General features: G+C 51.0%; 8 protein-coding genes across 8 annotated transcripts; 3 read left to right on the forward strand and 5 right to left on the reverse strand.

The window, feature by feature from the left end:
* Window positions 1-1,188: 1,188 nt before the first annotated feature.
* Window positions 1,189-2,767, reverse strand: STEHIDRAFT_162568 (uncharacterized protein; the record flags this gene model as incomplete). The annotated part of the gene is made up of 2 exons (XM_007310204.1): window positions 1,189-1,308; window positions 1,370-2,767. The coding sequence occupies 2 exons, from the start codon at window positions 2,765-2,767 to the stop codon at window positions 1,189-1,191; spliced, it is 1,518 nt and encodes a 505-aa protein (XP_007310266.1).
* On the reverse strand, window positions 2,729-4,566 carry STEHIDRAFT_105197 (uncharacterized protein). Its single transcript, XM_007310205.1, has 3 exons — window positions 4,277-4,566; window positions 3,444-4,216; window positions 2,729-3,382 (listed from the first exon to the last, which is right to left on the reverse strand). The coding sequence occupies exons 1-3, from the start codon at window positions 4,439-4,441 to the stop codon at window positions 2,845-2,847; spliced, it is 1,476 nt and encodes a 491-aa protein (XP_007310267.1). The 5' UTR covers window positions 4,442-4,566; the 3' UTR covers window positions 2,729-2,844.
* A 319-nt stretch (window positions 4,567-4,885) lies between these two features.
* STEHIDRAFT_125789 (polygalacturonase) lies at window positions 4,886-6,935 on the reverse strand. The gene is made up of 16 exons (XM_007310206.1): window positions 6,739-6,935; window positions 6,661-6,677; window positions 6,540-6,597; window positions 6,451-6,482; window positions 6,351-6,399; window positions 6,251-6,294; window positions 6,179-6,192; window positions 5,905-6,120; window positions 5,784-5,837; window positions 5,719-5,726; window positions 5,558-5,663; window positions 5,456-5,497; window positions 5,330-5,391; window positions 5,239-5,269; window positions 5,030-5,186; window positions 4,886-4,974 (listed from the first exon to the last, which is right to left on the reverse strand). The coding sequence occupies exons 1-16, from the start codon at window positions 6,914-6,916 to the stop codon at window positions 4,954-4,956; spliced, it is 1,089 nt and encodes a 362-aa protein (XP_007310268.1). The 5' UTR covers window positions 6,917-6,935; the 3' UTR covers window positions 4,886-4,953.
* Window positions 6,936-8,182: 1,247 nt separating this feature from the next.
* STEHIDRAFT_150469 (uncharacterized protein) lies at window positions 8,183-9,435 on the reverse strand. Its single transcript, XM_007310207.1, has 2 exons — window positions 8,559-9,435; window positions 8,183-8,483 (listed from the first exon to the last, which is right to left on the reverse strand). The coding sequence occupies exons 1-2, from the start codon at window positions 9,273-9,275 to the stop codon at window positions 8,385-8,387; spliced, it is 816 nt and encodes a 271-aa protein (XP_007310269.1). The 5' UTR covers window positions 9,276-9,435; the 3' UTR covers window positions 8,183-8,384.
* A 1,743-nt stretch (window positions 9,436-11,178) lies between these two features.
* Window positions 11,179-13,392, forward strand: STEHIDRAFT_172501 (uncharacterized protein). The gene is made up of 2 exons (XM_007310208.1): window positions 11,179-11,365; window positions 11,446-13,392. Exons 1-2 carry the CDS (start codon window positions 11,357-11,359, stop codon window positions 13,057-13,059), a joined length of 1,623 nt encoding a protein of 540 aa, XP_007310270.1. The 5' UTR covers window positions 11,179-11,356; the 3' UTR covers window positions 13,060-13,392.
* A 540-nt stretch (window positions 13,393-13,932) lies between these two features.
* Window positions 13,933-15,956, forward strand: STEHIDRAFT_150470 (mitochondrial carrier). The gene is made up of 13 exons (XM_007310209.1): window positions 13,933-14,150; window positions 14,244-14,254; window positions 14,338-14,401; window positions 14,513-14,677; window positions 14,799-14,923; window positions 15,003-15,037; window positions 15,114-15,124; window positions 15,189-15,277; window positions 15,338-15,368; window positions 15,429-15,563; window positions 15,650-15,659; window positions 15,737-15,783; window positions 15,850-15,956. Exons 1-13 carry the CDS (start codon window positions 14,021-14,023, stop codon window positions 15,876-15,878), a joined length of 882 nt encoding a protein of 293 aa, XP_007310271.1. The 5' UTR covers window positions 13,933-14,020; the 3' UTR covers window positions 15,879-15,956.
* Window positions 15,957-16,214: 258 nt separating this feature from the next.
* Window positions 16,215-18,599, forward strand: STEHIDRAFT_135143 (uncharacterized protein; the record flags this gene model as incomplete). Its single annotated transcript, XM_007310210.1, has 6 exons — window positions 16,215-16,313; window positions 16,469-16,735; window positions 16,769-17,358; window positions 17,428-17,915; window positions 18,121-18,276; window positions 18,532-18,599. 6 exons carry the CDS (start codon window positions 16,215-16,217, stop codon window positions 18,597-18,599), a joined length of 1,668 nt encoding a protein of 555 aa, XP_007310272.1.
* A 342-nt stretch (window positions 18,600-18,941) lies between these two features.
* STEHIDRAFT_115652 (uncharacterized protein) lies at window positions 18,942-22,334 on the reverse strand (the record flags this gene model as incomplete). Its single annotated transcript, XM_007310211.1, has 2 exons — window positions 18,942-19,724; window positions 19,803-22,334. 2 exons carry the CDS (start codon window positions 22,332-22,334, stop codon window positions 18,942-18,944), a joined length of 3,315 nt encoding a protein of 1,104 aa, XP_007310273.1.
* Between the last annotated feature and the right edge of the window lie 2,301 nt (window positions 22,335-24,635).

A 24,635-nucleotide genomic window follows, 5' to 3' on the forward strand; every position in this document is an offset into this window, starting at 1 on the left:
CCCCCCCCGCAGCTTGTGACTGGGGGGGGGATTTGTAACACACATTTTCTTAGTTTACTTTTTCGCGTATTTACTTGTTCCATAGCGCCACGTCCGGGGTCGGAGTGGCGCGCCACGTACAGTCTCAAGCCGCGTTTCGGCATCATCCGTATACACGTGTATAGTCGGAGTTGTAATCGTAGCCGACCTGTATTTAGTGTCGCTTCGCCCTCTTCGGAGGGCGCATCTTACTTGAATTCAACGTTTCTTTTCTCTTCTTCTCTTTCTCTCTGTCCGCGCGCGGTACGCCTCCCACGAGACGTATCGCTCAAGGATAAGGCTCGTGAACTCTCTTCTTTTCCTCTTCAACTCTCTCTCGACGATCCGGGCCGCCGGATCATCTCGGATTCGTTTCCGTTCTCTCCCGCGACGCTGCCACGTCGTGTTCGTTCCCACTTCTCTCTTCGTTCTCTCTTACTCTCTCTTTCTCTACGTTCGTCTGCCCGTCTCGCTCAGAGGCGCCCTCGTCGAGCGGGCAGTCTTTGAATTCTTATTCTAGCAATCTATCTCTCTCTCCTTCTCTTACTCGTAATACTACGTGCGTGACAGTCGTTCCGGTGAGACCCCAGAAGTCGGTGTCTCAGCGACATCTGAACAATGTCGACCGGCAGCAGGTAAGTAAAGTTTCAAACAACATGATCGGACTTGAAAGACATGTAGGCTTACCTTTAACTTTGATTATGCTAGGAATCCGTGGCTTGAAGAGAATAATACAAAAGGAAGCGAGTTCAACACTTCGCATGGATACACGTCGAAGGTGTCCACAGAAAGGAGCGGAAAGGGCGTGGGTGTGTCACTGAGCTTTTTCGGGAGTTTCCGAGAACAGTGACACCCCAGGTGGCGACAAGGTGGCGACAAGGTGGCGACAAATTTGAGACCCATATTTATTCCTGACTGAATCCCAGATACTCTCGAGAGGAAACAATTCGCACAAAGATTGTATTACGAAAGGGCATGGTCTACATTATCCACTCGGTATGTATATAAAATGCATCGCTCCAAGTAAGTACTCTAGACGATGAGAGCGGAAACGTTGGGGTTCGCAAGTCCCGGCAACGCTACGCGTGTCAACCGAGAGTGTACTCTACCTGTAATTTGCGGAACATGTATATCTGAAGCCTCTCCTGAGAATAAAAGGGCCGCATTCGATCAATACACCATCGAGTTTTGGTCGGTAGACGTAACCAAAGGACGACTCTTCTTCATCTGATAGAGGTTGTCCAAGGTACGAAGGCGGGTGAATTTGTCGACGGGGACAGGATAGTCGGACTAGAAGATACACATTCATCATTAACACCCGTGTCATGCATGCAAGGGGAAAGATACTCACCGTAAAATGTATCCGAGGATCCACGTTGAATGTCACATTTTTCTTCGCACACTCCCGCTTCAAATCCTCATATACATCCGCATACAGCCCACTCGCACCATGATTCGACGTGAAGGTCTCCAGCTCCGGACACTGTTTCAGCACCCACCTTCCCGTAGAAATCCCACGACTCTCCCTCCATACATTGCTGGAGTTGTGATACCTATAATGCCTCAACGTCGGCGGCAGATAGTCGAAAGTCCACCACATCTGAAAACAATCCTTGAGGACGAGCTCTTCTAGATTCTCGAAAGACCGAAGACTTCCTGCCAGATTGTTGATCTGTGGTGTATCGGAGAGCCGCAAAGATTGAACGAACGGCGCGTACGGTCCGTAGTGCCAATGGTTCCCTTCGAATAACTCTGGTATCGACATTTCGAGGATACGCAACGACGGTCGAAAGTCCGTTTCTTTGCTATTCGGCGGAGGAAGTAGCCAGTCCAGTACGCGTTTGTATAAATGCGAATGAAGTACAAGTTCGTAGAGAGCGATGGGAGGTCGCTCAGATGGAATTGCCGGAAGATCCACGACCTTATTTTTGCAGGAGTTTCGGTAGGAAAAGTGACGGATTGTTGGCCAGATGAAAAAGAGTTGGGTGATCGACTCCAACATTTCGCAGTAGAAGACGACGTCGAGTGACCGGATGTTCAGTGATAACGCAGACAGACGAGCAACCTCGTCTTCCTCGAAGCTAGATATGTTGATGCGGAGGCCAAGGTGATATAGGTGAGGACAGTTGGAAAGTATCTGTTCCAGAGAAGTGACAGGGAATGCAGGCGTTCCGGGCCTTGGCTTCTTGTTTGGAGGAGAGATGCGCACGCCTAGGTCGAGGGAGAGGATACGATTTCCGATGCCCCGTTGATGCGTCAGGAATCTATCAAGGTCAGGAATAGACTTCTGGGAGAAAACGTTTACTCGCGTCGTGACGCGATGGAAGAGGAGCCTCTGCGCGGGGGCAGTCCAGTCCTTGCTAACCAGGGTGCATGAGCGAAGAGTAGACACCTCGGCATGGATTCGTTGTGTGTCAGGCTGACACAGAACCCATTCAAGGATATACGTGACGAGTTCGGGCGCAAGGAAACGGCGCGACATCCTATGACCAAGGGGAGGATTGTATAAATTAGCCTTGTAAGTATAAGAGCTAGACTGAGAGTTGAAGAGCGTACCAATGTTGATATCACTAGTTTGGGTGATGATGGTGGTCGAAGGAAACCACTGTTCGAGTGCAGCAGACAAAGGAACGTTCACGTTATTGTTGCGTGGCGTTTTCGCGGGAAGTTCCGTGAAGAGTCGCCACAGCGAGATGGCGAGTTCGTTTGACAGGGCATAGGATGTAGGTATTTTCCATGGCTGTCGCATGAAGATTATAATAAGAGTAGTTTATGTACTGTATGTACTAGTCCATGGTTCCGAAGTTCTAAGCGTCCCATTCTCACTCAACTACTCGCCGCGTCCACGTCCACTGTCGGAGGAGTCGAAGGTCTGACATTGATACTGGGGACACCTCTCTCCTTTGCTTCTCTAGCTTCTTTTTCCTTCTCCTCCTTAACTCTCCGATCTTCCTCCTCTTCCCATGCCTTTAACTCACTCTCGTACTCATCCCACACAAGCGTTCCCAACGCTTCACCGCCCATTTCTTCATCATCTTTCGTCTTCGTCCTCTGAGATCCAGTCGCACCACTCTTCTTATCCTTTTCATCTTTCTCGGAAGGAGCGGCTTCGCCAGAGTCGGTCTCTGGAGGCGTTGGCGGAGGGGGTACGTTGATTCTGACGACAGCGCATTCGGTATAGAGAGCTCCCGGCTTGAGAACTTCGCTGTCCCTCTCGGCGTCTCCGGTCGATTCGGCCTCGTTGGCAGCGGTCGCATCGAGGAATTTGAAGGGTGTAGGGAGGAAGAGAGCGTGTAGGATACTTTGGAGAGTGGAGTTCGAGTTCTTCGCTAGGATGCGGAAGAGCGGGTTCAATAGAATATATCTTGGGGATTTCGGCGTCAGACTTGCGAGGGTATCATTGAAGACGAATGCAGGACACTCACAAAGCTAGGCCCCTCCACGAGACTGAATGACGCTGACTTAGGTCTGCTCCAAGTAGAGGCGCGACGATGTCGTGCCGACTCATGCCGGGCGAAACGGTCACCGCTACAATATTCGAACGCTGTACCTTGTCGCTAACAACAGGCACGATAGGTGTATTGGTGTCCGCACGAGGTACCTGCGAGCTCGTCGGTAATGCATCAAGGATGCGTTGAAGATGACGCATCAAGACGGCCGTTCGAAGTGCACGCTGTCCCTCCGTAAAGAAGAGCGATTTGGTGACTGATGACGGTGGTGCATTCGGAGGGGATGGCGCGAATTTGTTTGAGAAGAGGGGGGCGGCGGCAGCGTAGAACGGGTTGATGAGGGTGATAAGACGAATATCGCGTTCGACGGGTGCGACGAGGAGAGCAGGGAGTAATAGTGTGGTAAGCAAGAAAGTCGAACATGAAGCTGCCTGTCTCTGCCTGTCCTTCTCTGCGGAACCTCTCGAGAATATGGAACCGATAGTGGCGTACTCGTGGGCAAAGATGATAGCATCTATTCTTTGTTCTTCTCCTTTTACGAAACCGGTGCAGAATGCTCGTATAGACGAGACGGAATTGAGGTCGCAGTGTTCAGCGTAGATGTTCTCGTTGTTCGTCGTACTCCGGAGAAGAGGAACCATGACGCTCGATGGCCCTGTCTCCACATCATCCGGCGTGAGTGCGATTATATGTGCGCCCCTTCGAGCGAGTGAATCGATTAATGTCAGCCCGAGCGGCGTGAAGGCTCCCTTTGTACGTACGTGAACATGTTAGTAGTGCATGAGTTGGAGAGGGTGGAGAGACGCAACGGTTATGAGAATTATCCTGGCATGTAGATCTCGTTCTCTGTTCGTCTTCCGGCCCTGCGCATAGGTATAAATCGTCACAAGGGCGGCCACCGCAATCAAGGCATGGGTGTAGTACTTGGGAAGTAGGACCGCGTCAAGGAGAGCGTACGCAGCCTTGAGTACCATGGCAGCTGGATATTACGCCGCGTCCCTATTTTATGAACTATGATATATATATAATCTGTCAATTTATAACACACAAATAAGAGCCCTCTCTCCTTACTGGGGAAGGAGACTGGCGAAGATGAAGGTTTCGTGAGAGCAGTCGTGAGTTCGCTCCCCACGAGCTTGCGGTGGAACATCGCTGGCGGTCCGATGCACCGTGTGGCGGAGTCGCGATGTGGCACCAGAATGCAAAGTCCAACAGGCCCGCTCGTCCAACTTATAATAAGCAGACACCCAAAATCCCAGTGACTACTTTCAGGTTTCACTCGAACCTTTGACAAGGAGCTGTGCTTTTTTTATTGCAGCTGGTCATCGAGGTCAAAATTTCCAAACTTTGTACAGCTCGAGATCGCCGGGCAAGACAAAGAATGTAGACCAGTACATATGTGTGACTCAAGGGGGGTAATACATTCGATAAAGGTCCGACAAAGAATGACCATGGACCGTGATAAATATGGAAGTCGCAGCCGTACTCAGTAGGTGCCGCCGGAGACCTGCCATGCAACAAAATCAGTGCAAGTCGCAAGGTACATCTTCAAAACTACACACCGTGGCATCGTCAGAGTCGACTACAGACGTCTTGCCGCCGGAAATATCCAACTCGGAAAAGTCCCAGGTACCAGTGCAATCTCCGCAGTCGATAACCAGATTAGTGCCACTCGACTCGACGGCGACGCTGGTCTTGCTGCCGGTGAAGTTGATGTCGCTAGTAAAATGTGTAAACACCAGTGAGGAGTGGAGGGTAGTACGAAACATACGAAATGGTACTAGTGGTTCCAGGCGTGCCATCTGGAGTTGAATTGTCAGTTGAAGATTCAATGGATGTACGGGTTTTGGTTGAATACTCACCATTGTCAGGGTAGCTCTGGGTAATGAGGACACCGAATTCTTCGATCCCGGACAGCGTGTTCCTAAAACAACAACGCTATATCAGCGCCTGACTTTGCATTTCTCTCGTGAAATAGACAATTTTACCCTGAGTAGGTCACATCCGAGACAGAGGCATCGCTCGCATCGCTTGTTGTATCATCATCAGCGCAGAGCTCAGGTCAGCTGGATTTGCTCAAGACAACGTACGCATCGACTTTGATCCTTATTCCATAAAGACTGTCTGAGACCGTGTTGCCCGAAATTGTCACCCCCGACACCGTCTTGCCCGTTGCGATAGACCCTATCGAAATTCCTGAAGACCATGTCCGTCAAATTGAGCATTGTAAGCGGCGAGCAAATATCCCAACCGTGACCACTGCAGCGAGAGAGAACAAGGTCAGATACGGAAGAACGCCTTTACGAAGGTACGTACCCAGAGCACGTATTGTCCTCAAACACAATCGTCGAGCCCGAATTTATGGCAAGGCTTTCATATTTCCGCATCGTGAGAACCGCAAATCTCCGAGTCCGTGGAGGGACATTGAATGGCTCACCAATCGTCCTGATTCTTGACTGTGCTGCTCTTGATAGTAACGTCCGACGCACTCAGGTCGAACCCATCCGTGTTATGTCCGAGGTCGTCGACGTCACCAGCAGAGTTGTCAACGGTTACGCTGGAGATGACGGTGGTATCGGAGGTCCCGATGGAGATAGCTTGGGCGGGCGAGTTGAGGACCGTGAAATCCTCGAAGGTGCCGTAGCCCTTCAGCCTGTGCGGGACCTAAGGTGAGTAGAGTATAGGAGACGAGAAGGGAGACGCGGACACACTTGACGAAGGGGTGCTGAAGGAATGATACCGTGAGCACGTAATCGTCAAATAAATATATCGCTTTGGCATACCGGCTTGTCGACCCCACCGTTGGTCCCCTGTCCGTCCCAATAATCTTGAAGGTTGCACATGAGTCACACAGTATGAGAAAAAGTTAGAAACCAGACTGACCTGCCCCATTCCCGTCAATAGTGAATCCCCCTCCGTTGAAGGTAACATCCTGTTAGAGCTGTTAGCCTGGGATGACATATTCTGGAAAAATATTACTTGCGTCGGTGTCAATTGTGAGTAATGGGCCATCCGCTGATTGGGAAAAGTGTCTATGAACCAATTTATTGAACGCGGTACGTAGGTGCTCACCAGTAGTCGATGCGAAGGTGATGTCTCCGGTGAGGGTGATTGTGGCGCCTGAAGCAGCCTGACACGAACAAAGAACGATTTAACGTCTGAAGCGATCGAAGCTACAAATTTAGAAGCATACCGAAATAGTGACGGTGTCTACAAGGATAGAGTGAAGCCCAGTCAACCAGCGAAGACAATCATGCATAGTAACGCATACCCCCATCATCGACCGTAAAAGCCTCAATTACAACCGTGCTGCAGTCGTCCAAGGATTCCGAAGTAGAAACGCTATTCACGGTACAAGTGGCCCGCTTGGCAGTATCGGCACCTGTAGGCGTCGACAGCGCCACACCAGCTAACGTAGCAAGCTGGACGGCAGCGAGAAGAGGGAGCATGCTGAAGAATGTGAAGTTGAAGATGCTGAACCGACACTGTAGCAAGCTTGATGGCGGAAAGCAACGTCTATATAGTTCTTTGAGCGTCCTGGCGGCCCGTACGGATGATTGAGTAGTGACGCACTAATGTCTCCTGTCGGCGAACGATCATCGGAGGACGCTTTTCAGACGGCCCGTCGAGCAAAAGGAAGGAAGCGATGGGATCGTCCATATGGACGACTAATCGACTCCGAGGTCATTGTCGACTCACCACCCGCATGATGAGAGCGAAAAGAACGTCGTTGTCAGGCTCCTACGCACGGGTACTTCGACCGCCAATCGCGTGATGCGAAACGGTGTTGGCATGGTCTGAACGGTCGAAAACATTCCGCGGCCTCAATCGGTAGGAATAATACACGCCTAGCCTCAGTCGACTTTGAAGGCTTGTGGAAATAAGGACTTCGTATTGTAGTCATCATGCTAGAGGGTCTGCGGAGCAGGGAAAGTCATCAGAAGCTCAACGAGACCCAACGACGCATAAAATAGCTTCCTGCATACCTTTCCTTCCGATTACGCCCGGCCGTCAAAGAAGTCGGACCTGCACATGCCCATGGACTAAATATAGTCGACTATAGCCTGCGCGACGAACAACCAGGAACAACCGTTACAATGAACGTGAGTAAATATGTGCGGTACAAAGCCCGCTACGTCTTCGTTTGCGATGTGACCTTTCCTGAGCTCTTGCGCAGTCGACTCTTCGTACAAACTGACCAGCTCACGAATCTGTAGTTGATTGAGTTGCTGGCGAACGAGCGGCCCGTGGAGGTCAGCAATCCGGCAAATTTCCGCGAGGGCTGGACAACAGGCTCCGCTAAGTCCCTCAAGTTTGGTACCGACGAGCAAGGATGACAATGCCACAACGCTGCAGTTGTACTCAACTGTAGCAAGGGCGTGGACTAGTAGTAGTGAAAGCGACGACTCGGAGGTTATTATCACTGGGCCTAGATATCGGTAGGCGACCCTTGTGCAGAGCTACGCATGGTGTTAGAGAGATACTAGTAAATGTCGACGTAGCTGTGCTCATTGGCGAGACAATGTCGTTGATACGAAAGGAGCGTACCTCAGTTGAGATCCACGAGCGGTACTTGAGAACTTGGGACTTCATCGTCGTCGTACGGAGAAAGGAACCAGTCCGATGCTTTGATGCAAGCAATCCCTTGAGGCCACAACACGCTGTACTAGTGCCACCCAACTTGAGCCTGAAAGCCCCGGTTTATACTCTTGGGAAGCATTATTGCGTCGTGGAAAGACTATCCATGGGAAAGATCCACACGCGGCTTGCTTGTGGATGTACCACAGCGACGCGAATTGAGGGATGTCTTTGGTTGAAGTCCTGATATGCACACCTTCCAATGAACGCCAGATACCCGTCCTCACGACCAGGAAATGCATGGGGAAGTATGACTCGTTCCGTCCAAGAAAACGCTGTCTATCGAATACTACGTTGAGAAGACTGCGGAGAACGATACGGAGGCTGAGTGAGTAGCTGAAATTGGAACGACTCCTGACTAGCTTGGCTCCGTGGCATCTGCACAAGAACGAAAAACAAAGGTTCAGCAATGGTCACCAGGACTATGAACAAAGACGATGTCGACCTGCATACCTCCTCATGATCCTGCGATCCTACAACTTTATTCTCCTTCTCCTTGGTCGGACTAACCCTGTCCGACCCACTTCTGGATCGTGTACGATTCTGGTGACTCGTCCCGTTGACCTTTTTTGTGATGCTCGCCGTCGAGATACCCTCCGTAAGCTGCATTTCGATATCCATCTCCGAACTTCCCCCCACTTCGTTCTCCACCTCATCGACCTCATCTTCGCCCCCCAACTGTCCTGCGCTATTCGCTCCTGAACTAGCCACGTCATCCACACCGTCAACATCACCAACACGCGTACTCTCCCGACTGCCTCCTCCACCTGCCCCCTCGACGCCGACACCGACACCAATACCCGTGGTACCGATATCAATAGGCCCTCCGGCCCCCACCCTCGGCTCCGCAAGCTCAGCGTCAAACTGCATCGCCAACTCTCTAATCAAACTCGCCGCACTCTGCGCCTTCTTCCCATTTTCCGCCTTTTTCGCATTCTGCACTCTTTGCGTCTTCTTCCCGTCATTTGCGCTCGGCACCCTTTTGACGATATTAGCGCTCGACGCCCTGTTCAATCGTGGCATGCTCGTCGCGGTCGGAAATCTGGGCAGGGTCGTTGAGCTCTTCAATCCGGCCATGCTCATCGCGTCGTGTAATCTCGAAGATCTCGTCGAGGCCGAGAAGTTTTGGACTCTTGTCCCGTGTTGCGATTTTGCGGCCTTTCCTACCATGTCGGCTATGCTAGGAGATTGGGGTGGCGAGGCGATGGGAGGTGTGGGTGAGGATTGGGTGGCGAGGCTATGGAAGGAAGTTGAGCCCGATGTAGATCGGAAATGGACGTGCGGTTCTGGTCGTTTGCGTTTCAGGCTTGGAGGAGAGGGCGTTTCGGGTGCGGGGACAGTGGTGGGGACGGTATCGAGATTTAGTACGGGGACATGAGGAGATGCGGGTGCAGGATCTGAGCTGGAATAGCGTGCAGGAATGGAGGGAGCTGCGGGTTCGGCATCTGAGGTAGGACCTGGCGCACGGGCGGAAAGCGGATCGAAGTCGGGTCTGGAAGTGAGAACGGGTACGAGCGCGGGAAATGTGGTGGGGACGAGGCCGGCGTCGGACAAAGCGGCAGGTCGAGGGATGTTTTGTAATGTAGGGAAGAGCGAGAGAGAGGAGGGAGTTGATGATGTCTGTGTTTGAGCTTGTGTTTGGGTGTCGGCGTGGGACATCTGAAGAGAAATTGGGGGTGATGGGGAAGAAGGCTGAGGTAGTGTGGGTGTGCGAAGCGCCGGTTGAGATTGTCTTTGTATCGGTGGCTGACTGTCAAGATGTACTTGAGATGTGGCTGGTCTTTCTGAGGGAGCGACCGGTGATCCCGGTGGTGGCTGCACCTGCGGGTCGTGATCAAGCAGGTATAGTTGAGACTGAGACTGAGACTCAAGCGGTCGAGCAATGCTCGGAAGACTGTAAGAGCCTGTGATGTGGCGCATATGCAACCCTTATCAGCCAGCATTCCAATTCCCCCAGCAAGTCAAGAATCTCTGGAGAATACGCTAGTTACTGACTTGTGGATACAGACTCGCTGAGTGCGTCGTCCTTTTTGATAGCATCTTCGATCTCTTTGAGAGACTTCGGCTGTAGCGTCATGATGTGGCCATTAATGACATGGTCGTCGAGTTCATGGTGCGAGTTGAAAGTTTCGCGACACCAGTCCCATCGACAGAAGTGTACCGAGGACATGTCGGGACGCGTCGAGCGTCAATGAATATGTTCTGGCAGATGTAGCGATAGTACCTGTTATATGAATTTGTGACAACGTTTTCATAGTGAGCGACAGTTTCTTCAGTGGAGGATAAGTGGGTGACGCTTGCGCGTCGGAATATGCGAACAGGACGAAGCGTCTGCCTCAAGCGAGTAGAATTACCTGAGAATGATTCAACGAGATGGCGGGAGATGAACTCCTTATGAGAATTCTCAGCTAGTCGAGCACAAGGTACAGCCTGAGAGCCAAGACGAGGAGAGAAGCCTAATCCTAACTCGTTCAAAGTCGCCACTAAGTGCCCTGCAGCAATTTCAATAAATTCTGGTGATTTGGTGTGTGTGTATCCTCACAGGTTACCGAGAAAAAGGATAACAGAAATAGCGGTGGAAGTTATTTCTATAGCCAGCGGATAGCTTGGAAGAGGCTCTTGTGGCGTGGAGGTCTTGAGGCAAAGTGGGGACAAAGGGAACTTCAATGCGGAGGACGGAGCGAGTCGGAACGATAGCGGGTTATCTGTCCAGAATTAGCTAACTTCTATAAAATAAATAACGAACTTTACAAAAATCCCGCCAACATGGCGTCTCCCATCGTCGTCACAGGAACCGGGACCTGGCGCGAGGGCGAATCCCATAACAATTCGCAGCTCAGCGGCGTCAACTCGAACTCCGTAACAACCCTTCCAACAAAAACGTCTCAAAAACATATCCGGTCCCCCATGGTTCTTTATCCAACTGGTCATTTTGATTTTTTGACAGAAATACCCGATTCAGACGTTTATCATGGAAATAACGTGGAAGGCTATGCTATTTCCCGTAGGACTGACGTTATTCATTTCCCAGCCGGATTAATGTTGGCTGGCAGCCGACCGTTCTTGCTTGGACAACCTCACACACCACAGAGGCATAGCTTCTCTCTTCCCGCCGTTTGCGTGCGTTGCGTTTGGGCTCGTTCCAAGTAGGACGCTGGCACTGCTTGAGCACAGCGCTCAGATCATCGTATCTTTGATCGCCTGTGGCGCGAACCCTTCACTGCGCACCACCACCATCCTCGAGCTCCGCGATGTCACTTGTATGTTTTTCTTGCTCGAATTTGCTCTGGATGAATGTTGAAGTTCAATGCTGACGTGTGTTGGTTTCATACGCCTTCAGACTACGGCTGTGACAGCACCGGCGATAGTCACGAATGAAGTTACTACTACACCTACGACGGCCGCAACTTCTTCACCTACTATCAGCACGACTCCCAATCAAGGAAAAGCAAACAACACGAGACTCATCATCATCATTGTTTCGTGCGTCGGAGGATTTGCTGTCATCTTGCTTCTTGTCCTCGTGGTCGTGCCCCTCACACGCCGTCGCCTCGACCGCAAACGTCGAAAACTCGGTTCCGGAGACGCGGAAGAGGATAAGTTCGGGAATGGAACTGGACATCAGAGGATAAGGTCAGGTCCGGACTCGAGGATGCCGCTCCTGAATGAGGAAGACGTAGAGCGAGGACGAGACAGTAGAGAACGGGATGGTCAGCCAAACGGAGGACGGAATCCGGAAATTAGAATTGGGGAGAGAATCAAGTGGTTCGATGAGAACGATTTACAGCCGCGACACAACGGCAACGTCGAGTTCGTACCGACTCCAGGTACCGTCGTAGATGTCGATGCTCCCCCAGAGCCTTCACCATCTTCCTCTCGCTTCGGTGACATCACTTCCCCACGTCCCATACGCGCCCTCCGACCGCCACCCGTCCTCCGTCATGCCCGCACCCGCGTCGCCAACCCACCGATGACCTCTCTCCCCGAAAATCACACTACCTCTGACATCACCCCAGCGGTTGCTGCCCGGTCACCTTCACCCAGCACCACCACAAGCGGAGACACCCACGCGCACCTCACATCTCCCTCGACCTCATCTGACCGCTTCCCCGACGATCCACACCCCACATGGCTGCACATCCCCAACCTCCCACCCGCCCGACGTCTCATCTCCGCCTTCCAATCCTCCCTTTCCTCGATATCCTCCGGCTCATCCACCCGTTCCTCGCAAGCCGCATTGTCCACCTCTTCATCCCTATCCCGACCTCGAGACCGCGCTCAAACACATCAGAATTCATCAGACGGAACGATACTCCCGCCGATGAGACATTACCCCTCGTTCACCACGAATTCGAAAAGCCCGGCGACGAGTTTCTATTCGCTCGATTCTGGGTCTGTGGCAGATTCGGGAGTGGGGGTCGGACAGCCTCCGTCACGCGCGAGTAAGAGGGATACGTTTGGAAATAGTGCGAGTCGAGGAGGGGCTGCGGACGGGACGTTTGGGAGTCGGGAACGTGAGAGGGCTGCGTTGCATTTACAATCGCAATTGAACGGTACCGGTGGGACGACTAGTACCGGAAACGCTGGCGCCCGTTCGACTACCTCAGGCAGCGGAAGTCGTGGCAACTCCAATCCCAGTGGCAGTAAAAGCAACGGCGCGATGAGGATAACCGAGCTCGGGGAACTGCAGTCGTTGAAAACACCTTCGGCGAGGTTGAGATCGCAGATGCCGGGTGGAGAAGGACTTCACGTTACGGAGGTGAGCGAAGACGCAGGCTTCCTGCTGCCGCCATCGAGACAGGCGAGCTTCTTGAGTGGACCGGGGAGCGCGTCGAGTCTTGGGGTTGTCAGTGGAGGAGGCTCGAAGAGGGGCTATGCGAGTCGGAGTGCGACGAGTGGGGGGTCGGGCAGTGTTTATTCAGATGCGAGGTCGAATGGACTTTCAGACTCGTGATTACTATGCTTAGGTGTGGTAAGGCTGTGGACTTTTCTGTGCTCGATGCCCAGGTGGTGCACTTTGTTTCTCTTTCTTTTTCCAGCCGCATTTCTTGTGTATACCTATTGCTTCTTCGGTCTCTCATTACTTTCCGTTTTCTTCTGTGCTTCATCGATTGTAGCTGCTGACCTGACTACAGACACTCAGAGACATTTTCTCTTACCATGCCTCATTCCCCGCCCCTTATTCCTCATCCGACGTTCCGCGTTTCACCCTCCGCCCACTACCCCTGCTCCATATTTCCTCTCTTTTGCCCTCACTCTCATGCATACCTGAACGATCTTACAGTACTTTACTTCACGCCTCATACTTCATGATTTTTACGGACCCTGGACGATATCCTTTGGATTTGTACCTGTATACTCTACTTACTGGATTTCTGGAAAGAGCCTTGTGACGAACTTTACTCGGTTACGGTTGTGTATATCTTCTACTGTTCTTGTACTGCTGCTTCGTTTTACGCCATGATGCTCTGGAGCTGTTTTTCTTCTCTTTGCTTACAGATATCGCTAGTTTATGCAGTTCGTTTTGAGATATGTTTTTGGCGGGGCTGACAGTGACATGTCGTGCACCGGGAGAATTGGTGAGGGCCACATCTTTAGGAAGAATCCTACGCCACCGATTCGGAAGTAAAATCGTCGCTGACAGTGCTAGTGATCACTTACACTTCAACATAACGATCTTGTAAAGAGTGCCTTTATTTCCTTGGGCCAGCGTTCGTAGCTTTTACTACGATCAATTTGTAGCCCTATCGTATTCCGCTACTAATTGCGTCATTTGTTTCCCATCTCTCGCCACTCTTCCGCTCCCACCAACATGCTATCCGCCCCAGCCACCGTCAATATCACCCGAGTCGACCCCCTCCCTTTTCCACCATCCACTACTCGTCTGTAGTCGTCGTCGGTGAACAGACTAAATAATGAGCTCGCGACAGTCATCAAGCCTACAGACGGTCAACGAGCTCATCGCCGGCAGCGTCGGCGGTGCAGCTCAAGTTCTGGTCGGACAACCGCTGGATACGATAAAGACGAGGGCTCAGATTGCTCCCAGTGCGTGTCATTACGCATTATTTCTCTCCATGATACCCTTACTCGAGTTCTAATCCTTGAATGTGAAATGATGTGCGATGTGCGCGTACATAGAGGGCATGTTCGTGAGTGGTTTGTCGGTTCGGATTGTGGCGCCAGACAGACCAGATTGAACGTTCGTTTTTTGTGCGTATGGATATGGATATAGAAAGGACCAATGGACATTTGCGTGCAGACGATCCGTAAGGAGGGGTTCCTTGCATTGTACAAAGGTGCGTCCTACACATTCACTTCCTTCCACCACCTTTCCCCATACCGAACTCACTAAACGTTACACCCCTCCACGCCACAATGCGTCGACTTGGTGCTCGCCGCACATTTAGGAATGGCAAGCCCCCTTGTCGGCATCGCAGGCGTCAACTCCCTTCTGTTCGCGTCCTATGGAGCGTCCAAACGTATCATCTCACCGTTTCCTAATCTTTCGTTGAAGGAGATAGCGGCGGCGGGTGCGATGGCTGGAGCTGCGAATGCGATTTTGGCTAGTCCTGGTGTGTTTATCCTCTCCTCCTTCGTCCATCCCTTCAAACCAGTATCGCTTCAAGACCCCTCCATTTACCTTGTCGATATGCAATGATATTGATAGTTGTGTGTTGAATCGGTTGTGTGCAGTGGAGATGTTTAAGGTACGAATGCAGGGACAGTACGGCGCTGCTACGGATAAGAGGCTACGGGATATCATGAGGGAGATGTGGTCCGAGTTTGGATTTAGGAAGGGGGTAATGAGGGGTTATTGGGTACGTCTTCCTTTCCAACCACCTGGCTTCCACGACATGCAGAGAAGCCACTGATAATCAGTTGCCGATGTGTACATAGGTTACTGTGGCAAGAGAGATTCCGGCCTATGCTGGGTGAGTCTCTTTCTTTTGTCGGAAGGCCAAGACTTTCTTTAAAGCGACGAGTACGACAGCTAACATTATGGCTCAGGTTTTACACCGGTGCGACCACCTGTCCATGCCTGCTTCTGAGGCCCGCATTGAATGATGCAAACATCATATACAGCATTCGAGTTTACAAAACGAAAGTTCACGAAGACTTACGGTGCCCAACTACCTGTCTGGGCTCTGTTAACTAGCGGCGCCACCGGCGGCGTAGGTCCCCTCAAATACTCCCTTGTTCGTTTCTTTGTTCTGACATGCTTTGCTTATTAGATCGCGTATTGGCTAGCGTGTTACCCACTAGGTAACCCTTCGCCCAACCCCTTCCAATAATTTGTGTGGCTGAACATCACCGGTCCCACAGACGTCGTGAAATCCCGCGTTCAACTTCGTGCGACACCGCCGAGTGGCACGCCGGTGCAGTATATCGCACATGAGATTAGGACGATTGTTGCTGAGGCAGGTGTATCGGGATTGTTCAGGGGACTCACTCCGTCGTGTATGTCCTATCTTTCTGTCCTTCCGTCATAACTCACGTTTGGCTACTCGAGCTGACATTCTTTTTCTGAATTTGACTGTGGATAGTGATTCGAAGGTACGCTTCTTGACGTGGACGCTGACCTGGAAATTGAATTAAATTCGTTGTGCTGGTATTGCGCTTTTTTTGTCTAGTATACCCGCGGCAGCGAGCACGTTTGCTGCATATGAGATCACTAGAGGTATGTATTTTTTTAGACTTTATCGCTTAGTGTTCATCGATGTGCTGATAATGTCGTTTTGGCCAGAGTATTTGAAAGAATATACCGGTGTATGATTTTGAGTCATTGTCCTTTCGTATACGTAGAACCTTGCTCTATACATGGCCAGTGACTGGCCAGTGTCTTCCCACGTGCCTTTTCTTGTGTAGGCTCATGAAAGGCTCAGGTCAGGCCAACATGCCACCTCATGCAAGACCTGTCCAGTCCGAGGACCAGGCCTATGCAAGACCGCCCAAGTCCGGGTTGTCGTCATTCTTGGTCCTCAGACGCCTTGCAGAATTCCAGTGGCGCACCTTATAGATAGGACACTCGCCCTCGACCCGTCCCTTCCTCTCCCCTCGTATTTGCCAACCTACATTTTGTGCACCGCTGCACTATCCATCCCTTCGAGCATGACTGTCATGAATACTATTGAATGTGCGGGGTTTGAGTCGGGCGCGGACGTCGGCGAGGGATCGTGCCATAGGCCTGGCACTTTTACTTGTTCGAAGGTGCGTCCGAGGCTCGACTTTGAGCCTACGAATGAGGCTGTATGTAACCAACATAAACTCACTCACAAAACTGATCATATAGTGCAAGCTCATTAAGGTATAAAAATCGCCTCGGTCGTCAACTTAGATCATAACCTAACCGGCATAACGATCAGTATTGTTCTAAGGAACATCAAACTGCGCACTGGAAAGCCCACAAACGGCTCTGTAAAGACGGAATGCTGTCCCCGAGTTGGAAGCCGGCGTATATCGTCGAAAATAGACTGCCTTCATTTATGACGATGGGCGCGTCTGAGTCGCCAATGGGTACACCGTTTGGCGGATCGAAGCATGTGTGGGGGAATATACCTGCGATCGACTGTTTGAATCTGTCACGGAACGAGGGCTCATCCGCGGTGGATAAGGACATCAACCTTGCTTTTGTTGGTGAGTGAATTATACAATGCCTTGCGCAGTGGTACTCAAACAGTGCAGCATCGGGGGATATCCGCAATTTGGTGCAGACGGTGAACGGACTTCCAGCAGACTATCGTGGAGCGTGCAACATTCTTCTCAACGATCGCGATATCCATATTTTCACTCGGAACGTCCTCTTTCTCGCGATCCTTCTCGACGAGTATGAGTCCATAGAAGAAGCAGCCGAGATGGCCGTCGACTTGTCATACTCTATGCGGCTTTCGTCAACCACTGCCTCCCGCGTCCAAATGAAGATGCGCGTGCTGGGCATGATCTTGATTGGGTCAGTCATGGGTACACCAAAATCGACTTCTATCTCTATACGTGGCAAGTCTCGTCTGGTCATCCGCCACGATATGGACGAGTTCACATATCTTGCGAAACGGGGGGTGTTGGACGTTCCGATAGATGTTGATGACGCGGAGAGAGCCATGCATGAGTCTCTATTGCATCCTTCAAGACAGGACTATCGAGACTTGTACTACAGCGGTCTGAAGCCAGCTCATCGTCTGGCTGCTAGCACGTACCGTACGAACGGCATGACTCGTCCAATCGGGACGAACTTGAACGAATTTGATCAACCGAACAGGTGCGTGGAGTCCATGTTGTGTGTTGTTACATGTTTACGAGACGAACTCCCCCTCTATCGATCGTATAGGACACTCTTCTCTGCGGAAGGAGAGTGGTTGGCTCCGGACTCGGCAGATCCTCTCCATGGATGGAACATGAAAGCTATACTAGAGAGCGGCAAGAGGCATGGAACGACAGAAGGGGACTTATACGGAGCTCTCTTCTTCCATGCCAAGGAACAATTCACTTTATTCGCGCAACGTCTCGAGGCATCAAACATCACCATCACCGTATCCTGTGTCGACGCCATCGAATTGGCACTGATACTTCGCACCAATCCTTCCGCACATGGGTTTTCTTCTTTCCAAAAGCCCGTCATGTTCGACCGTATCGAGACCTCAAACATAGCGGACTGGAACTACGCCGGAATCCGGACGGTCTTGGGATCTTGGGGCCCGCTTTTGAACCGACAGAACCGGCACGCTGCGTTACTTACGCATTTCATGAATTGGGTGGCGATGCAGCCGGGAGGGAGTATCGCGGGCGGGTCGCCTTCGACATCTTGTAGGCTTGCGCGTGAGGAGAACAAAGCGATGGACGCCGCGACTAAGTTTTTTGTGGGTATTTTCCCTCTTTTGGTATTTGAGAAGTCCGATGGGCCATCATAATCTGCTTCGATTGTCGTTGACTGATTTTTCAAACTCATATATACTGGAATATGGGAACGCAATGGGAACGTAGGGGATCACGAAGGAATCTAAGATCGACAGTCGTCAGGAAGCGATGGTGCTGATGACCAAGATGACGAAGGAGCTGGACCTTTTTCACGATACTGGGCCTGCTTTCGAGAAGTATTTGCGTGCTAATGAGGCAGACGAGGTCGCTGCACGACACGGGCTCGTGCGGCGGAAGGATCATACGATTATTCACAAGGTTGGTGCTTTATATCATAACTTCGTATCCGACTTCCGAGTCTTTGATTGGATGGGATCTGACCATCGCATCACCCTATACTGCCGTGGTTCAATCTAGCGCACAGCTCTGTCTTTGGACAATCCCACACAGGCTGTCCCAAAGTTGTCCAAAAACGATCATTATTTAATAGGTAAGTAAATGACTATCTATTATTCTAGCAGATGTCAATGCTGTCGCGAGCTAAATCAATCATTCACCTTCAATGTCCTTTTTGCAGGTGGTCTGCAGCTTTTGACCTGGACTGATCGATTTGTCGAGTTCGGCGTGACAGACGTTGTACCGTGAGCTGAAGACGTCGAGGTAGGTACATGGTTGGGAAGATTCGGGTAATTGCAATAGACTAACTCTCACTTTGCCTCTCGACAGTAAGAACTGTCATGCCTGTTATACTGTATCATTTTTGCGAATTTTGATCAATCGACAGCATTGTGGAGAGAATGCTTTATCTGGCTCTGTTGAATTCTGAAGTCTCCGGCGGCATCAGCGGGGTCGACGCTGTGGCGTGTTGAAGTCCTTGCCGAGGGGCCACAAACTAACTGTGACAATTGCCCGAAAACAATATTTCAATTATATTGTACCGAAGGATCCGTACAGCGTCAACCAGGAGTAACAGCTACCCCAAAGAACTCATAACCCGATATGAATGAATGGAACCCATCGCAAAGGTGGAACCTTCAGACGCCGAAGCGTCTTTACAGCCATGTGAAGAGCCCTCGCAGCATCCCTCGGGTCAAATTCTGGTTTCTCAAGCAGAACTTGGTACGTCTTTTCCGCTACTATCGGCCCATCACTATCCGAAATACTCCACATCGTCCCAATAGCGCCCTTGAACCCGACGAAGAGCATCGCAGCCGCAAGGTGGATGACTTCCTCTGGCACGACCTTGTGCCCCGTCGCCGTCTCGCAAGCACTGAGAAAAACTAGATCCGCATTTGGTAGGTCCATCTCCATGAGCTGAGACAGTTTGAGGGTTTCGTGCTCGTTGAGCAGAAGATGGCTGTCAAGGGGATTGGTGTCGTCCTGCCGGCCGTGGAGGGCAAAATGAACGATGTTTGCGGCGGGAAGTCCGTTGACAACGGAAGCCAAAGTGGTATTGGAGTCCCCAATCTCAGTGAAAAGGATTTCAGGTCTTGACATCGCCGTTATTGATTCGATGGCCTTGGCTTCTACGGACGTCCCCGGGAGAGACGGGAAGCCCGGGGTGTGCGTCTGATACACAGCTAGGATGTTTGTGTGTTTCTTCGGTTCAGGTATTCGATGGGACATGTTGAATGCAGGGAGGTAAGAAGAGATGACGAAATCCTGGACGCTGATTTGTTCTGGACCCGAATAAATTCCTGCGGCATGGACGGGTATCTGCCAGAATGGTCCCGTCGGATACCACCACAGACGGGGTGGTGTGTCGCTCACCTGATACAATATTTGAGTACCAAGACTTGATATGTAAATACACAATAATTGTGCCGGATATATTTCGGTCTTACTCACCTTGAGATCCAGTGCATTCAGTATTGGTGCCACAATGATCCTCCAGACTTCGGCCAGAACAGCTTCAAATGAATCTTGGGTCCTCTTCCATGGCCGCGTCCCCCGCTGAATCTCCGAAGCCTGTCGCACCGATATCCCAGCTGCCTCCAACAGGGTACCCGTTCTATTAACCAGTGCATCCAGCTGCGAACGATTACACTGCGGCAGGGAGACATGCTCAACAATGCTGGTCTGCGAACGAACAATCAGCGCGTCACAACGCCTTGACGCAGCGTTCAGCACGACTACTGGGAAACTGTTTACGGGAACCGAATCGACGAAAGACTTCCACGCTCTTGTATCATTTGAGGTATCATAGCCTGTCCCGAGCCGGCTTTGTCTCACAGCGTCCGCGGCAAGTGCACGGATAACGACGAGGAGCCTATCCTCCCTGGCTGAACTATTGAGCCATGGTATGACTGGTTTGCTCCACAGCTCGATACTTGTGACTTTACTACTGCGCGGTGCCGATTCAATTTGTCTCTCCATCTCCGCCGCCTCTAGCATCATGTTCAATTTTTCCACTTCATTCGGTTTCGATCGCCTCAGGAGTTGCACATTGCGTCGCTGGAGTTCAACGAGTCGAGCCCATAGTACACCACGCCCTCTTCCAAGGATATACAGCGCGTCATCGAGAGCGCCTCTATCTAGGCAGAACTCTATCGCACTGGATATAACGGCGGGGCCTCCCAAAAGATCAATAGTGGTTGTAAGCCTTGCCATGTTGAACCCTTCCGAGAGCCTGGCTATGAGAAGATTGACTCGAGAAATGTACGCATCCAGGCGGCAACCATGGTCATGTTCTTCCGCTGCATCTGCCCACCGATCTGCGAGGTTGTACCGTTCCGTCAATGACTCCCTCTGATCTTCACTCCCCCTCTTGAATATCTGCATCGCGGTGTCGATGTCACTTTGATCATTCCAGAGTGCATAACGCACAAGGTATGCATCCGCGTAGACCCGAACCTCGTTCGCATACCCTGCAGGACAATTCTGAACTGCTAGTTCGCCGTATTTGATCGCCTGGTCTATGGTATGGCGAGGGGTACTTGGGTCCGTTTCTCCTAGCCATATGTATGCATTAGCAAGATCTGCCATGCTTTTATATGCATACGGGTGACATATCAACGTCTGCAATTCCACTGCTTTCTCAAAATTCTTTGGGATCTCCCTAAGGACCTCAAGAGCCTCGTCCTCGCGTTCGGCATCTATGTAGTTGCAATACAGCTTGAATAAATCATCTGCGAGCCCATAGTAATAAGCGAATAACCATGGGTGGTTCAGTGGTGCATGGTCCAGCCACTTCTTCTCCACGTCGTGGACAGCTCGTGGAAATTGTGGGGAAGGATCCCAGGGCTCTGATAACACCTTAGACCTACAGCGCCACGCCACCCGGCTGATATGATACATGCGTAAGCGTTGGTTTCCAGGGTCGTTCGGAATTGCACGCAACAAAATCCGACTGTTAACAAGAAATTGTTCGACGGTCCCAGTGGGGTCCACAAGACGTCGTAGGAAAAGGTCCGGGCCCAGATTTCTCATCTCCACCGGCATAGCTGTCCAGTCTTGTTCTGCACGACGGATATAATGAGACTGACGGAAAATACTTGTTAATGCATGTCTCCCGGCGTACTGCCCAACATGCTGAAATGCTGCCCAGCTCGAGTCATCAACAAGGGGTATGGCCTTGGAAGTCGCAATAATGGATGCCAACTCGCGATGCATATTCTGGTAGCATTCCCAGTCCTGCTCCCGCTCTTCGAGAGTAAATCGAACCAAAGTAGTAGTAGCCATCGCCGCAAGTGTCAACGCTCGTTCCGGATTGTCCTTGGGGACCATTGTGAGAGCCTGATGATCGAGAGCGATACATTCCTCCAGATCCTCGATGGGGAGAAACAGTTTTCCCTGAATAGCTTCAGAGAGGGCATTGAGAGCGAGCGCATGATCGAGTGGCTGCGCGAGGGAAGGCGCAATAGTGACCGCTTTTCGATATAAGGAAGTAGCTCGCTCCACACCGCTCATATCCCCGTCATAGTCCCATCTGACGAGAAGTGTCTGCGCCAACGTACAAAGATCCTCGAACATCTCTGCCTGATCGTTCAAACCAGTGGAAAGAGTCAGAGCCTGTTCAATGAGTGCGATGGACTCGTGCAAGTCGACGAGACGTGGAAAGTGTGTAAAGCGCAGAAAGAGCGCAGTGGATAGATCTCGAATGATAGTGATTTGAACGCGTAGTGGGGTGCCTGTATACATGTGGGTGGTAATGAGCCTGCGTGTATTGATGGAAGTCTGCAGATCGTCTAGAATACCAGTGAGGTCCCATCGAGCATGGAGGGCGCCCGCAATATCCAAGAGTATCAAGTTATTCGATAATGAAGTGGCCACGACTAATGCAGCGTGTAAAAATTCCAGACCTTCGTCAAGGTCAGAGATATTCCCTGATACAACTGCTCGAGAGCAGAGAGCCCTCCCAAGGAGATGCAGAGCATGCATATCCCTTTTGGAGTGGGGATCAGATGAGTTGGAGGTCCTTGAATTCATCGATAAATCACGGCATGTAGTGATGCAAACATCTAGATGGTGTGAGTTCCTACGAGTCGGGTCCTCGCACCACGATTGATAGGATTCTTTCGCTCTTGCGAGCGACGGTAAATTCACCAGAGGGGATATGTCGATCGGCCTCATATGTGTCTGCGATTTGTAGACTCTGACACCACGCAGTGACCAGAAACTTAGCGAATATGGTATACCAATAAGTATACAGAGACACACGCACCTCGTAAAGTCAGAAAGGAACGCTATGTTTGCTTAACGGCTTCTAATGGCTAAGAAAGCTTTCCAAAAGCCCGGGGGCGTGTAATAAAAGAACTACCGACCTGCAGGGACGACGAGGTGACTGAGGAGCAAAAACTGCGTCCAGCGGGCCACATCCCTATACCACAGGTCGGCATTCTCCGTCGCGGGACTCATCTCGGGGGCCGAGGCACGCACGTCGGGGACGGCGCAGAAAGATAAGATCAGATTGATCTGCTTCGCACGAATTGGACTTGTAAAAACAACCGTCTTAACTCGACCAAAAGCATAGGTGATCATATGCAGCCGACAGTCGAAGGAAGACGATGTGTGAGTCATATTGTTTGTACTTGTTGAATTCAAAAGCTACAGTACGGGCTTTGCAAATTCGGCCCGGCAGCATCTGTTCCTTCAACCTTGTCCTCTACAACTCCGGGTTGAAGTAACCGTTTCCTGTCTCCCTCTGCAATGTCCCGCTTCACTGACTATTTTTTCCGAGAAGCGCTCACGTCCGCTCTAGATCTAGCTTATGTTCGCTGGCGACGCAGTACTGGCTTGCGCAAGGCTTGCGTTGCCTTTGGCCCTGAAAGCTGTGACTTGCGAGTCATATATATCATTTCTTCCTCTTTCTCATTAATCTTTGTTACAATCAATCGACGAATCTTGTCTTCTAGTTCTTTCTTTGTGCTCTCGTTCCCCGCAAACATGACTGAGGCTTGTCGTTGGAGCATTTTGACCTGACAATGACTTAGACATGATCAACATCTCTTCGTGCAGTGGATGCTGCTCTTCCTATGTTTCCGACACGTCTCTAGATTAGAAGAAGTATCCTTTATATCCACGAATGCGGTCTGAAACTCGGTACGTATCTGCTCAGTCCAAGCCTTGTTCGATACTGACCAGTCTTCGAGAATAGACGACCACGCTTGATATTTTTTCCGGTACCGAATCTGTCAAAGCGTAAGCATGGAAAGTCGATAGCATTCTACTCATTGTCAAAATGGTCTCTCACCCTGCAGTGATGCGAAGGAAACGATGCATTTTCTCATCCGCCTCTCGTCAGAGCGGTTGAGGTACACCATTCCTCTACTTGACATTGTTCGCCCTTTCGAAGCCTTCCGTTCACCAGCATCGGCGGGGAAAAGGTCTAACTTTGTACCTGCGTTTCTCCTACTAGGGCCTTTTGGCCGTTCGTACGCATGCTACCTGGGTGCTATCGTTTCATGGTTTGCCGTCGAGTCAGCGAACAGCGGCTTCCATTCAACTCACGCTGATCATCTGTAGACAAGAAGCTCTTTCAGAATAATCAGTACGGCTGCCTTTCCGAGTCATGGTGGTTCCCAGCGATATCCCCATTCTCTTCTTTGCTTCAAGCCAGCCCTCTCCAATTGGTTTAGCGTAGCGGACTTCCATGTAGTGATGATCATGTTAGAAACCTGAAACTGATAATTTCTCGCGATTTCACTTCCAGCCTCTGTTTTTGTACAATATCCATATGTATGTATTTGACTGTCGTGCGTGCTCTCGTACAAATTCAGAGAAAATTGGGCTACACAGAAGTCCTGGATGGGGATATATATCAAATCACCCGAAAGGGATAAGCGAGGTTCTGTACCGGGGCTTATGGCCGATCCTATATCCGTTTGGGGAAGTCCGACTTGGTACTCAGCTCTTCCTGGACGCCCCCCATCTTTGCACTTGACCATCACCGTCCTCCCGCTCGTTTTCCGTTCGCCACATTCAATATTGCTTGCAGAACAAGCCATACTGTGTATATTTGCTCAATATTTGCCTTCATTGTCATCGATTTTGAGGGAGAAGTTCAGAACCTTCGTCGCTGCGGCTCCGGTCAGTACGTGGGACTTTGCGTGTCTATTCGTTGGCAGAAGTCGGTACGTCGTGTTGCCTTTTTCTCTTTTTGTCGTGTAGCTGATCTTTCTGGTCAATGTTGGTACGATCACTTTATTTCTTCGTAGGCGAGGAGCTTTCGCGAGAACGACT

Source organism: Stereum hirsutum, assembly GCF_000264905.1.
Source record: "Stereum hirsutum FP-91666 SS1 unplaced genomic scaffold STEHIscaffold_19, whole genome shotgun sequence".
Lineage (NCBI taxonomy): Eukaryota > Fungi > Basidiomycota > Agaricomycetes > Russulales > Stereaceae > Stereum > Stereum hirsutum.